The following is a 15,527-nucleotide window of genomic DNA, read 5'->3' as shown; positions in this document are numbered from 1 at the left end:
TACGTGGGCCTCTCACTGCTGTGCCTCTCCCGTTGCGGAGCACAGGCTCCGGACGCGCAAGCTCAGCGGCCATGGCTCACGGGCCCAGCCGCTCCGCGGCATGTGGGATCTTCCCGGACCGGGGCACGAACCTGCGTCCCCTGCATTGGCAGGCGGACTCTCAACCACTGCGCCACCAGGGAAGCCCCCCTGTAGTACTTTTAAGGGAAGAATAGATCATTTTATAATTAGTCAGTGGGAAACTGATATAATTTATAATCACTCTTCAAGGTAGATTTACTAACTTAAGCTCTGACATTTTAATGTTCAGACTTTTGTTTTTGGTAAATCAAAACTCTGTTTATAACCGTGGATTTTTTTTCTGCTTTGAATATTAAGAAACTTAAATTGTATTTTTCAGGTTCTGATTTCACAATCATCATTTGCCTGATTCTTTAACTGTTTATCATATGTGCTTCACTTTCATAGTTTGGAAACTGGCTAGGTGACATTAAAGAAAGTAATAATATTTTTAACTTAAAATGGTTAGTTGTTACAACAGAGCCCCTTTCTTTTCCTATTGAAAGATCTGCTTTTAGGAATAAATGCTGTGAATGAGGCCTCAGTTTCATTAAAATCTGTAAAATCTTTCAGCCCTCTAAGGGTCTATGACTCTTTGATTTTATATTAGTATGAATACCTCATCATCTTTTTAGATAATGTATCTTACAACCCCAGGGACAGCACTGAGACTCCATTGTTTTTACATATATTTAATATATTCTTCTTGACCTGTAGGGTTTTTGTTGTTGTTGACTTCTTCTTTCTTGGCATGGACAGGACTTCTAGGCAGACTTGAAGGTTGCCCTAAAATAGTCCATTATCACTATGTAAGTTTCACTGATAAACAAATTTCTTAAAGACCTTAAGGAGAAATCTGCATTTCAGTTGACTTAGGATAATTTAATTCCTCAGTTAATTTTCTTTAGATAATATATTAGCAAAATTTGCTTGTCTGAATAACCTTCTTACCACCTACTGTAAACTAAAAGAATTGGGGCAAAGACTATTTTTTGTTTTGTTTTGTTTTATATAATAGGCATTTGTTGAAAAGTTGAATCAGTTGAGGTATTTAGTATGTATAGAATAGATGAATAAGATATTCATCAGCCTATAGAAAGTTTCTGCCCATAAGGAGCTCACAGCCTAATGGAGGGAGGCAATAATAAACAAGTATACTACAGTCTTCCTGTATATTGACCACTTACTCAATTGCCAGCTGTCTGCTCTCATGCAGAACTAGACTACCTATGTTTGAATGTTAATGTTGTCTTGAATAAATTACCCAATCTCCCTGTGCTTCAGATTCCTCACTTGTAAAATGAAGATAATAGTAGGCTGTACTAATCTTGAGAAACTTAAGTGAAATAATCCGGTCACAGAAAGACAAATACTGAATGTTTCTACTTGTATGACCTATTAAAATAGTCAAATTCATAGAATCCAAGAACAGAAAGGTACTTGCCAGGGGCTAGAAGAAAAAGGAAATGGGCAGCTACTAATCAGTGGGCATCAATTTTAGTTAAGCGAGGTGAATAAGCTCTGAAGATCAGGTACAACATTGTACCTGTAGTCAACGATAAAGTATCATATGGTTAAAAATTTGTTAAGAGGGTAGATCTCATGTTAAGTGTTCTTACCAAAATAAAATTACAATGTTTAAAAATAGTAGGCTATACTTCTTAGAGTAAGGACCATTAAGTTCTGTTGAGGACAAGGAGAAAGCTTGGAAAGGCCCAGAACATAAGATCACTTTGTACTTGTGGTGGAGTACCACTGCAGTGCTGAGTGAGGTCTTTGAAAACCAGGAGGTAGCATGAAGGAAAAGTAGGGTGGAATTACCCAAAGGGAGTGAGAAGGCACCTGGGTAGGGTAGAATAACACCCTCCCCCTCCATCCCAACGCCTGAAGATGTCCAGGTCCTGATGCCTGGAACCTGTGAATATGTTACCTAATGTGGCAAAGGGAACTTTACAGACGTGATTAAGATTCTTGGGATGCAAACAATAAATGCTGGAGAGGGTGTGGAGAAAAGGGAACCATCTTGCACTGTTGGTGGGAATGTAAATTGATACAGCCACTATGGAGAACAGTATGGAGGTTCCTTACAACACTAAAAATAGAACTACAATATGACCCAGCAATCCCACTACTGGGCATATACCCTGAGAAAACCATAATTCAAAAACAGTCGTGTACCACAATGTTCATTGTAGCACTATTTACGATATCCAGGACATGGAAGCAACCTAAGTGTCCATCAACAGATGAATGGATAAAGAAGATGTAGCACATATATACAATGGAATATTACTCAGCTATAAAAAGAAACGAAATTGAATTATTTGTAGTGCGGTGGATGGACCAAGAGTCTGTTACACAGAGTGAAGTAAGTCAGAAAGAGAAAAATAAATACCATATGCTAACACATATATATGGAATCTTAAAAAAATTAAAAAAAAAGTTTCTGACAAACTTAGGGGCAGGACAGGAATAAAGATGCAGACATAGAGAATGGACTTGAGGACACAGAGAGGGGGAAGGGTAGGTAAGCTGGGACAAAGTGAGAGAGTGATGGACTACCAAATGTAAAATAGATAGCTAGTGGGAAGCAGCTGCATGGCACAGGGAGATCAGCTCCGTGCTTTGTGACCACCTAGACGGGGGGGATAGGGAGACACAAGAGGGAGGGGATATGGGGGTATATGTATACATATAGCTGATTCACTTTGTTATACAGCAGAAACTAACATGTTAGAAAAAAAATTGAGATGGAGAGATTATTCATCCAATAATCTTGGACCCAGTGTAACCAAGAAAGTCAGATGTCAAAAGCAGAGGCTAAAATGATGTCTTTGCTGTCAGGGGGCCTTGAGCCAAGGAATGTGGGTAGCCTCTAAAATTTTGAAAAGGCAAAGAGCGGATTTCCCCTTAGAACCTCTGTGGAGAACTTAGTCCTGTTAACACCTTGATTTTAGCTCTGTAAGACTCGTGTTAACTTCTTGCTCCAGAACTGTAAAATGATAAATTTGTGTTGCTTTAAGCCACTAAGTTTGTGGTAATCTATAACAACAACAGTAGGAAACTAAGGTGCCACCAAAGGGTAAATAATGCCAAATTTATTTCAACTATAGCCAACTCTGCCTCTACATGTGGATAATTAAAATTATACAACTTTTTTTTTTTTTTTACTTAGGCTAATTTTGCAATAATATATTTTAAAAAGATAAATTTTTTACTATGGATTCTTTAAAACCACACTTAACCGTACTTTGCATGGTAATTGCTTACATAACCACTTAATGTTTCCTAGCAGAGTGTAAGTTTGATGAGAGCAGAATCTCATTCTGATTTGTTTCTGTTTTCCTCATAGCTCCAAGAGGTGGTCTTTATAAAAGTAATACCCACTCATAATAACATAGAACATTAGAGATAAAATGGTACATTCTGGTTCTGAGTTTGAATTCTTCAGTGCATTTCTCTTTCTTCATCTTTAAGATGATGATAATAAGGTACCTACCATATGTTATTGTGAGAATTAAAAAGAAATGTATCATTTTGTAAACTGAAACATTATGAAACATTAATGTATCATTCCTAGGGAGAAAGAGGGGTGTGTGTGTTTGTGTGTGTGTGTGTGTGTGTGTATGTACACACATATATATAATCTGAAATACATACGTTTAATAATAATTAGAATGATAAAAAATTTTGCTTATATTCTTAAATGGGGCTAGATAAGAAAATGTATTTCAGAGAAAAAGAGTAACAGAACACAAGTCATGGTATATTTCCAGAATAATATTAAAATAAACCTATGTGTTTGCCAGGGGAATCTCTATTATCCATGAATCTCAATTAATAAAAATGCCAGAATAATAAGTAAAGGCAGTGTTGGTATATTTCTTTGGCATCAGTAACGTTAGTAATCATTTACATAAGATTCATTCCATTAGGTCAGGTGCCCTTAGTAGTTTATGACATTTCTCTACCGGTGCCACTAAAATCGTAACTCTGGACCAGTGATTAGCCTGTGATAACTCAATCTCAGAATCCCAATTTGAGGATCTGCTTCCTAGAGCCACTCCTAGTACCAATTACTATATTAGTTAAGGCCCTGGCAAGAAACAGATGATGCACTTAAAAGGGACAGTTGAAGAGAATTTAATGAAGGAACTATGTATTTATAAATTGTGGGTGGGATTAAGGGAAACCTACAAGATATACTGCAACACCCTGGGGCTCGCAGGGTAGCAACGGTGGGAAGCCTTTACCATATGTAGAATTGAAGGGAAGCGGTTTGAGGAGTCGGGACACTTAACGGACCCTGAAGGAGAGAGCCACTCATTAGGAGCTGAAACCTTCAATAGAGGAATGCTAGCACTGCCAGGGAGGTCTGGCAGGAGAGGGATCCAGGATAATAAATATTCTCTCCTGCCCCCTGATTTCTTGCTGGTGCTTCCTATTGGCTAAACATACCTGTAAGTGAGGGACAAAGAAGTCTGGTTGATACAGTCCACAGAAGTCAGCCTCTAAGGGCACAGAGTTGGGCCAAGAAATGCAGAGAGTGGATTCATGCATCAAATGGAAACGGTTTAGCTCACAAGCCCACCCTTTCTGGCTTGAAGTCCATGCTATTTCTATAGTAACACCTTTCCTACAACTAATAATACGTGCTACTCACTTTTCTAGACATACCACTTAAGGAATTTTTTTAAAGTTTGCTATTTTCTTTAGAATTGAAAAAATGTTACGTAGATTCTAAGTATTTGATTACCACTATATAACTGCTAGGAATCAAATAACAGTATTTGAGAGCTGTGATTAAAAGCCAAAGACAGTTGAACATTGTGATTGCATAATCTAACCTCACTTTGCTTTTCTGAATTAAAGAAGCAGAGATTAGAAAGGGATATCAGAAGCTAGGAGAGAGCAACAGAAGTTAGAAATTAAAGTATACTCTTCTATTTTAGATGAAGGTTCACCCCAAAAATTTAGATGTACACTCATGGCTATAGTTTTCACCTAGTCATTTAAGACATATAGAATGTTTTGCTAATTTAAATTTACATTTTACCAAGAATAATGAGTTTGAATTGAATTATACATATTTAATATGCATAATGTGATTTTTTTTTCAGAAATAGTTGTTGCTGAAAGTGTGGTTGTTATTAAGAAATTACTGCAAATGCAACCCGTACAACATGGTGAAATTATTAAACATATGGCCAAACTCTTGGACAGTATCACTGTGAGTACCAATTAAGAGATCTTTGCTTTTAGTACCAATTCAGCCGAATTTTATTCAGTAAATTATAGTTTTGTTAAAATAAACAGACATACTGAAGTATAATGGTGAAGAGAGCTGAACTCTCCTTGTTCTAAGATTCCACACTGTTGTGGAAGGGAATCACAAATCTGAAAAAAGGGAAGGATACAATAAATACTGCAGTATTGGCTTGGAATTGGAGATATCAGTGTGAACTTCATGGGTTTTTATATAGATAGCTAGATGTGTTGGAGTGTATATGCATGTATGTGTGTGTCTACACATTTGTATGTACACATATGCATTCGTACATGAGTATACAAACATCTGTTTCCTAATGCTGTCCTTGAAGAGGGCCTACATGCAATAATAACCCCAGTGCCACTGAGCACACCTAGTGCCCAGATCTTGTTTTTTTTCTTTTAATTGAGGTATAATTTCATACCATTAAATTCACCCTTTTAAGTATATAACTCAGTGGGTTTTGGTATATTCACAAGGTTGTGCAACCATGACCACTCTGTAATTCCAGAACGTTTTCATCATCCCTAAAATCAAGTTCCTAACGTGAAACTCCTGATCCTTCCGTTACTGCAGCCCCTGACCACTAATCTACTTTCTGTCGCTATGGATTTGCTTATTCTGGACATTTCATACAAATGGAATCATATAATAAGTGGCCTTTTGTGTCTGGCTTTTTTCTTTTTTTTTAAATTTATTTATTTCTTTTTGGCTGCTTGGGTCTTCGTTGCTGTGTCCAGGCTTTCTCTGGCTGTGGCAAGCGGGGGCCACCCTTCCTTGAGTGGGCTTCTCATTGTGGTGGCCTCTCTTGCTGTGGAGCACAGGCTCTAGGCATGCGGGCTTCAGTAGTTGTGGCACATGGGCTCAGTAGTTGTGGCTTGCAGGCTCTAGAGCGCAGGCTCAGTAGTTGTGGCACATGGGCCCAGTTGCTCCACGGCATGTGGGATCCTCCCGGACCAGGGCTCGAACCCGTGTCCCCTGCATTGGCAGGCGGACTCCCAACCACTGCACCACCAGGGAAGCCCTGGCTTTTTTCACTTAGAGTGTTTTCAAGGTTCATGCATGTTGTAGAATGTAGTACTGCATCTCCTTTTACGGTAGACTTTGGTTTTTAAATTCCATTCGGCATTTAAAGGAACCAGGGCTCCTTAGAGAAATGGCTGATTTCTGAGCTAGGGCAAGGAAAGAAGATAATCTTGGAACATCTTGTTGGGCCATAAAAACAAGACAGTGCTCACAGAATGGTAGAGACGTGTCAGAAAGATACAAGAGCCAGCTTAAATGAGCCCCTACTGGCTAATTTGAGCAACAAAATAAATGATGGTAAAAGGATTATAACCTATTGAATAGGGTAAGAATCTCTGAATCCACACTTGAATGGATGAATTAATGAATGAGTAAGGAGAAAGGGAAGTTATTCCTTACAATGCAAAAACAACTAATAATTGTAGAAGAACAAAGGATGGAATTAGAATAGCCATCACAACAGTAATAGATTCACGCGAGAATCATTAACAAATGCTGAAAGCTAGGGGGTGAAAATTTGAGTAGTAACAGGATATTTGCAGTTTCAAGGTATAAATAACCTCATAAGTTATTCTTAATTTAAAAGGGCAAATTATTGACTTTTGACTTTACAACGGAGAAGCCTAGCAGACACTACCTGAACCAAATGAACATAGTTATCATTGCCAGAAGTGGGATTATGTACCTTCTGATAAGATACACCGAATAGAACTCAGCATCAAGTCTGTTGAATTCCTGCCAAAAGTGAATAACTTGAATCTAATCATGAGACAAAACCAAATGAGGGTATTCTACAAAATAATTGTCTTACAGTCTTTAAAAATGCTAATATCATAAAATGGAAAGAAAAACTCAGGAACTTTTGCAGGTTAAAAGAGATTAGAAGGATATGACAACTGTATGTAACATAATTTTGGATTTTCTTTTGCTATAAAGGATTTTATAGGGATAATTGGAAAAATCTCAATAAAATCTTTAGAATAGTTAATAGTATTGGTTCAGTGTTCAGTTTCCTGGATTTTAAATAATTCTACTGTGTTTATTATATAAGAGCATTCCTTTTTTTAGGAAGTTTACACTGAAGTATTTCAGAGTATTAGGGCATATCTACAACTTTGAGTGATTTGGAAACCAAAATGTGTTTGTATATGTAGAAAGCTAGAGTAAATGTAGTAAAATGTTAACATTTGGGAAATGTGGGTGAAGGGTATTCAGAAATTCTTTTTATTCTTCTTGCAAGTTTTCTATACATCTGAAGTTGTTTAAAAATTAAATTAAATTTAAAAATAAATATTAATTTTTGCTCTGTCACATTACATGTCCTCACATTAATATCGCTGTACGTCACTTTGCCCACCAATATAAAATGGTGAGGGTAAAAGAACCTATGTTATTGAAAGTATTGTGTTAGTTAGGAAATGTAAAGCTCTTAGAACATTGCCTGGCACACAGCACCGTGTGTTAGCTGTTATTGTTATTTGTGTCCTATTTCATTCTCTTCTTCCTTTAGAACTAAAGTTTTCGGAAGAATTACCTGAAAAGAATTTTATTTCCTTACCTTCAATTCGTCAACCCATCACAGTCTGATTTTGTCTCTCCACCACTCCACTACTTCTGCTTTTGCAAGGTCATTGACTATCTCCTTTTATTAAATCCAGTGGATAATTTGCTGTCCACATCTTTCTTGATCTTTCATTAGCATTTGATTTCACTGACCACTGCTTCCCTTTTGAGACATTCTCTCCATTGCTTCTGCTGGTGTTTCTTCAAACTCTTCTCCATTGTGTTTGTCTTTTACTCTGCCTGTCCCTTGAATGTTGGTTAGTTTGACAGCTAATGTTCTCTAACTAGAGGGGTTGTTGTTTAAGGAGGGGGCAGTATATTACAGTCAGCCCTCATATTCATAAGTTTTGCATCCACAGATTCAACCAACCGGGGGTGGAAATTTTGATCCAGATTGGTTGAATCTGCATATGCAAAACCTGCAACTGCATGTTTTTTGAAAAAAAATCTGCGTGTAAGTGGACCCATGCAGCCCAAACCCGTGTTGTGCAAGGGTCACCCTTCTTCCTTGTTTGAAGATGGGGTAATCTATACTCAGAGTCTGTTCAGAGGGATCATATTTGTATAATTAAAGGTAATAGATGGCTAGGTTTGGAGCCTAGTAGTCAGGACCAATTTTTAATCTCTCTAGTGGCAAAGTTTTCTTTCCTTCAGAGTGTTTTTAAAGCTTGCAGGGCAGTTACACATTTATCTTAAAGCTAAGAATAATACTCATAGGGTCACTTAGCATCTGATCTTCTACCACATTCTCACCACTGTTCTTTGTCTTCATATCTACTGTTATTGTTGATTAATCATCAAAGTCAGGACTTATTACAAAGACTGTGTATGAGAGGTTAAGAGAGTGGATTTGAAAACCAGATGAGTTGTGTTCAAATTTAGTCTCTGCCTTTTACTTGCTTTGTGATCTTAAGCAATACTTGACTTCTCCCTGCTCAAGTTTTCTTCTCTGTAAAATGGGAGCCGTAGTACTAATAACTATAGATCTCTTGTGAGAAATAAATGAGTCAACATATTTGAAACACTTAAAACAGAGCTTCGTGTAGGCTGTAATTATGATTATGGCTATATTTAAAGTTTTTGAGGAAGACAGACTTAATGATAAGGTTTGAATTTAGTAAGCATCCTTGTTGCTTCAATTCTATTTTACTAATTTATTTAACATAACTCCTCTAGTACTAATCATATGCCAGGCACTATTCTAAGCAACTTAAAAATATAAATCATTAATTTTAATAAGAACTCTGAAAGGTAGGTTCTATTCTATATATTTTACGTAAAAGAAAACTGAGGCACAGAGAGGTTAAGTAACTTGCCTAAGGTCACATATCTAGTAGGTCTGCTTTCTTAACCAATACATCATGCTGTATCTGTTTTCCATTTCTAGTCTCTCTTTTTTGTGTTCAATTCACTTGCCTACTCAGTGACCTGGCCAGGACTTTATTGTTGTTTCCTTTTGATTCCCCTAAATCACTGAGAAATTAAGGATTAGATTGGTCCATATTTGCCCACACGTGAAACAAATGTTTGACATTATTTGTCAGTGATCTATTGATGGGAGATAAGAGGGTAAAACCTTTTCCTCAAGTCTACTGAGATAGACATCCAGCATCCCTGTGTACCAAGCACCAAATTTCAGTAGTATTTTTAGTCATTGTAACAATCACAAATACTCCTACAGGTATTTAGATACCTTTTAGACAAGTGTTACATCATCTAGTAAGAACCACTTTTCTAAGCAAGAACTAATGAACCACAGCAGTGAACTCTAGATTGGGGAAATCAAAGAATAGAGATACACAAATATATGTATATATTTATACACATAATTAAAATGTATAAAGATAGACTAGGAATGTCTAACAAAAGTGCTGAGAACTCTTGAAAAAGAAGGGCCATAATATAAGGGAAATTCGAATAATCTGGAACTAAAAATATTGAACAATCTTAGAAAATCTAGGGGTAGGATGGGATTGGGGCAGAATAAATGTGTTTTGAAGGTCTCATGGGAGGAAGAGAGGGGAGAGAAGTGAAATTATTTTTGTATTCTCATCTTGTGTTTAAAAAGTAGTAAGGTGCCCCCCACCTCCTGGCACACCAGCCTGTCTCCCCTCCCCAGCCCTGACGGGCGGGCGGGCGGGCGGGCGGGCTGCCTGAGGAAGCGGGAGGGGAGGGCTGGGCCGGTTGGCAGGCAGACGACGATGCAGAGCTTCTGCATGGCCCCCAGCTGCACGCGGAAGAGCACGCAGTAGGACCTGGCCTTTTTCAGGTTCCCGCGGGATCCAGCCAGATGCCAGAAGTGAGGGGAGAATTGTAGGAGAGCCGACTTAGAAGTCAAAATGCCTGATCAACTAATTTAACATTACCGATTGTGTGCCAAACACTTGGAGACTTATATGGTCCATAGAACTAGTCCTTAGAGGGCAGTTCTTCGAGATAATGCAATACCAACAATATTTGATCTTACCGACCATTTGAATAATCCACACAGACACAGAAAAAACGAATAAAAGAATTGAGTGAAGATGAAATCAGGACACCGAAACAGAAGAAAATTGATGAAACTTCTGAACAGGAACCAAAACATAAGGAAATAAACAACAGCAATACTCAGGACACCAGTGCAGAAGAAGGGGGTGAAGAGCAGGATGAAGACTTTTACCTTTAAGCCTTGAAGAGAAGGAAAACAAAGAACACTTAAAATCTTTATTTGAAATTTTAATTCTTATGGGAAACAGAACATACCTCTGGATGGACATGAAGCTGATGAAATCCCAGAAGGTCTCTTTACTCCTGATAACCTTCAGGCACTGCTGCAGTGCTGGATCAGTTCTGATGAAGAGGTTCTGAGAAAGCGCTTTGAGACAACGCAGTTAACACATTGTTCTGTTTGAAAACACAGCAAAAACAGATGCTAGAGATCTGTGAGAGCTGCATTTGGGAAGAAACCCTCAGGGAAGTGGGAGACTCTCCCTTCTTTTCCATCGTCACTGATGACGTGGTGGGCATAGCAGGGGAAGTGCACCTGCCTGGGTTAGTAAGGTTTGTTGATGAAGCTCACAGCCTGAGAGAGGAATTTGTGGGTTTCCTGCCTTATGAAGCCGATGCAGAAATTTTGGCTGTGAAATTTCACACTACGATAACTGAGAAGTGGGGATTAAACATGGAGTACTGTCGTGGCCAGTCTTACATTGTGTCCAGTGGGTTTTCTTCCAAAGTGAAAGTTGTTGCTTCTAGACTTTTAGAGAAATATCCCCAAGCTATCTACACACTCTGCTCTTCCTGTGCCTTAAATACGTGGTTGGCAAAATCAGTGCCTGTTACGGGAGTATCTGTCATATTAGGAACAATTGAGGAAGTTCATTCTTTTTTCCATCAATCACCACAACTGCTTTTAGAGCTTTACAATGTACTTTCTGTCCTCTTTCAGAACAGTGAAGAAAGGGGCAAAGAACTGAAGGAAATTTGCTATTCTCAGTGGACAGGCAGGCATGATGCGTTTGGAATCTTAGTGGACCTCCTACAAGCACTTGTGTTGTGTTTAGATGGTATAATTAGTGACACAAATGTTAGATGGAATAACTGTATAGCTGGCCGAGCATTTGTACTCTGTAGTGCGGTAACAGATTCTGATTTCATTGTTACCATTGTTGTTCTTAAAAATGTTCTATCTTTTACAAGAGCCTTTGGGAAAAATCTTCAGGGACAAATCTCTGATGCCTTCTTTGCATCCAGTAGTTTGACTGCAGTGCTGCATTCACTAAATGAAGTGATGGAAAATATCGAAGTTTATCATGAATTTTAGTTTGTGGAAGCCACAAATTTGGCAACCAAAGTTGATATTCAGATGAAACTCCCAGGGAAATTTCGCAGAGCTCAGCACAGTGACCTGAAATCTCAGCTAACCTCTGCGAGTTACTAATAAACTCTTAAGTGTTCCAACAGTGAAACACATTATTCAGGGACTGAAAGATATATTCTCAGAACAACACCTCAAAGCTCTTAAATGCCTATCTCTGGTACCCTCTGTCATGGGACAGCTCAAATTCAATACATCAGAGGAGCATGATGCTGACATGTACAGAAGTGACTTACCTAATCCTGACACGCTCTCTGCTGAGCTGCATTGTTGGAGAATCAAGTGGAAACACAGAGGGAAACATATAGAACTTCCATCCACTATTTATGAAGCCCTTCATCTGCCAGACATCAAGTTTTTCCCTAATGTTTATGCATTGCTGAAGGTCCTATGTATTCTTCCTGTGACGAAGGTTGAGAATGAATGCTCTGAAAGTGGACGAAATCATCTCAAAGCATACCTGAGGAACACTTTGACAGACCAAAGGTCAAGTAACTTGGCTTTGCTTAACATAAATTTTGATATAAAACACGATTTGGATTTAATGGTGGATACATATATCAAACTCTATACAAGTAAGTCAGAGCTCCCTACAGATAATTCAGAAACCATTGAAACTACCTAAGAGACTTTTAAAATTGGCTTTCTCTTATATGTGATATTTGAACAAACCTGTCAGAAATTTGAAAATATCTTACAGAAGAGTTGTAAGGTGTACGTAGGCCACTTAATCACTGAATATCTCGATCTGTAGGCCTCCCATTGAGTACATTAGTCATTGATAATCTGCCTGTTAAAATGGCCCGTTTGAACTCCCATACTTTGGAGACCTAACTGTTCTTCCAGAAGATAGCATTGAAAGTACCATGTTACACTCTGTGTGATCTCTGCTAATGGCACTTTGGAATTGTATTAGTTAAGTCATTTTAGACATAACATTTATCGCTGTGGATCCAGTTATCAGGGATTGAGTTATCAGTTCTTTGAAGAAATAAATTTTGAGGAGGTATGGGAGGAAGGAATACATTTATAAAACGTTACAATGAAGTTCACGACTGACCTTTGAATGGCAGGAGTTTTAAATATGCTGTTAAAAATCCGTAAGGGACAGTTAAGAAAATTATCAGACTGTAAGAGAAATGTGTGAGCTCGCCAAACAAGAATTTCAGTGTAGATTTTGTCTTTATCAAATGAAGTTAAAGGAACAAGTTATAGTTAAAGTTTGAATGGAAGAGCTTGCCATTGTTGTTCCACATCTGGTTGTTGCTGTTTACGTTCCTTTATTGAGCCTACATCCTCATAAGCTTTTTGAACACTTCTGTTTCATGGTCAAGACAGGATCAGAGGCCATGGATACTGACAACTGATTTGTTTGTTTTCTTGGTTTTTTTTCCAAGACTGTATCTACTGCCTCATCTTGATTTACAAGCAAAACCTAGAAAAACTACGAAAATAAGTGTTTTATGGTTTATCTAGGAATAATACAGAAAATATTGCTGTTATTTTTGGTGAAGAAAATCAATTTTGTATAGTTTATTTCAACCTAAATAAAATGTGAATTTTGTTAAAAAAATAGTAAGGTGAAAATAGCTTATCTTGGGGTGAAAACAGTGGGTTTTGATAGGGAAAATAGTTAATTCCTTGTTTATAAAGAATGATGGAGAAATATGTGTCTGGTTATGAGAAAGAAATAGGAATGTGGAGTTCTGTATTTCCCATCATCTTGTGCAGAATTTAGTTAAAACTTGTGCTTTTTAGCTTGTTCTGCTCTTGTTAGAAAGGAAGAGGTAAAGGCAAGGGAGTATTAGGGCTTTCAGGTGAATGCAGCTGCTTATACATGAAACCTGTGGTAGTATATAAGACCCATATCAAGCAAACCACAGACTTCGTTGGAAGAAGAATTTGTTGTATTTGATTATGTCCCTGTGTGGGGCTCAGGAGAATGTTTGATTGCATCGACTTTCTCTACGGCAGTTGTTGGAATATTAACCAAGTACATACTTTCTTACAAACCTATATAGCAAAGCTTGTTTTTCTGTTTTTGTCAGATAGAAGATAACTATTAGTGGAATACAAAATATGGTGGGAATTCCAAATTCACAAAAGGAAAAAAAGAAAACCAAAATGTAAAGTAAATAATAAATTTTTAAAAATTAAAATGAGGGCTTCCCTGGTGGCGCAGTGGTTGAGAGTCCGCCTGCCGATGCAGGGGACACGGGTTTGTGCCCCGGTCTGGGAAGATCCCACATGCCGCGGAGCGGCTGGGCCCGTGAGCCATGGCTGCTGAGCCTGTGCGTCCGGAGCCTGTGCTTCGCAACGGGAGAGGCCACAACAATGAGAGGCCCACATACCGCAAAAAAAAAAAAAAAAATTAAAATTAAAGAGTTAAAATCAAGAAGTAAGATGGAAGAGTAAAAATCAAATATAGCCTACTCTGAATATGAGTGGATTGCATTCTCTCATTAGAAGACAGACTTCAAATTGGAATGAAAAACAAAAGCCAGATAGAGGCCAATTATAATTAAAACACCATAATCAAAGTGATAAAGGTTGAAAATAAGAAAGTAGGGAGAGAGACATTAAGTGAATATCAACAAGAATTTAAAATTAATTAAAGGCTTTTAACAGGATAAAATGGAACATTATAAAATGGGAAAAAAGACCCAATTTACAAAGAAATTAAGAAACCTAAACCTATGTGCACAAAAAATATGGCAACCAAATAAATATGTAAATGAAAAATCTATTGGAAATGCAAGGAGACATAGATAAAATACAGTTTTGGTGGGTGACTTTAATATGCTTGTCTCGAATTAGATATACCTCATAGATTTTTAAGTAAGATGTAGATGTAAGGACAGAGAAATAAAATAACAGAATCAATACTTGATATAGTAAATATAGCTAAAATCTTATACCACTTTTATGGATGTATCCTAGAACATTTACAAAAAATCGTTTACTTAGACATAAAGTAAACTTAAAGCTTTTATATTTTTTAACCTTAAGCAATAACATAAGAATTAAATATTTTAAAATGGTACCAGAGCAGTTGTGAAGCAAGAAATACACTTTTAAATTAAAGTTTAAAGAAAAAAATACAGGCTTTCCAAAAAGCACAGAAAAAGAAAATACTTTAGTCAAAATGTGTGGGGCATGGCTAAAGCTGTAACTGTCACTATTTTTAAAGTAAAGAGACCAAAAATAAAAGAATTTGATATTTGTCCTGAGACATTTGAAAAATAACAGTGAAAGAAAGCACAGAAACCTAAGAGGGATCAGAGATGATTGTGTAAAATGGAATACTAAATGAAGATAGTTGAAATTGATAAATACATCTTAAATGTGGTCCTTTGGAAGGATAATAAAGTAGAAAATCCCTCCTGATTCTGATAAGGTGGAGAGAAAGCAAAAGTAGACAAATTGGGACTGTGATATAGAAGAGATTAAAATAATTATAAGAAAATCTATATGCAGTTCTATAGCAAAAAACCCCGAACTTTTGGAGAATGAAAAGGTGATGAGTTTTTACCATTAACATACCTCAGGAAGCTGAAGTGCTTGAAGTGGGACAAGGAAGAAAGAAGCAAGATGGTTTGTGATGCATGACCCTAAAAATGGCCAGGGATTGGTGGCACAAGTTACTCCAGAAGAATGTGGTGAGGGGTGTAGCCAACAACAACTTCAAATCAGAAGTGAATCCCCAGAATCGCTGCTCCAGTCAAGAGACCTATTCACAGAACAATGGCC

The 15,527-nt window shown here is 37.5% G+C and overlaps 1 protein-coding gene across 2 annotated transcripts in view; it reads left to right on the top strand.

Moving 5' to 3' along the window:
• The window catches only part of AP3B1 (adaptor related protein complex 3 subunit beta 1), a 267,388-nt gene that overhangs the window by 125,176 nt on the left and 126,685 nt on the right, over positions 1 to 15,527 (top strand). Inside the window, exon 14 of one of the 2 annotated variants that reach the window (XM_081231537.1) lies at positions 5,181 to 5,290. The exons of the other annotated variant lie outside the window; for it this stretch is intronic. Coding sequence (XP_081087663.1) covers positions 5,181 to 5,290 — 110 coding nt within the window. The remainder of the gene's footprint in view (positions 1 to 5,180; positions 5,291 to 15,527) is intronic. 2 annotated transcript variants of the gene reach the window in all.

The sequence above is a fragment of the Mesoplodon bidens genome, assembly GCF_964165515.1.
Source record: "Mesoplodon bidens genome assembly, chromosome: 4".
Taxonomy (NCBI): Eukaryota; Metazoa; Chordata; class Mammalia; order Artiodactyla; family Ziphiidae; genus Mesoplodon; species Mesoplodon bidens.
Note: the sequence above shows the minus strand (reverse complement) of the source record. Positions and strands in the feature narration are given on the sequence as shown.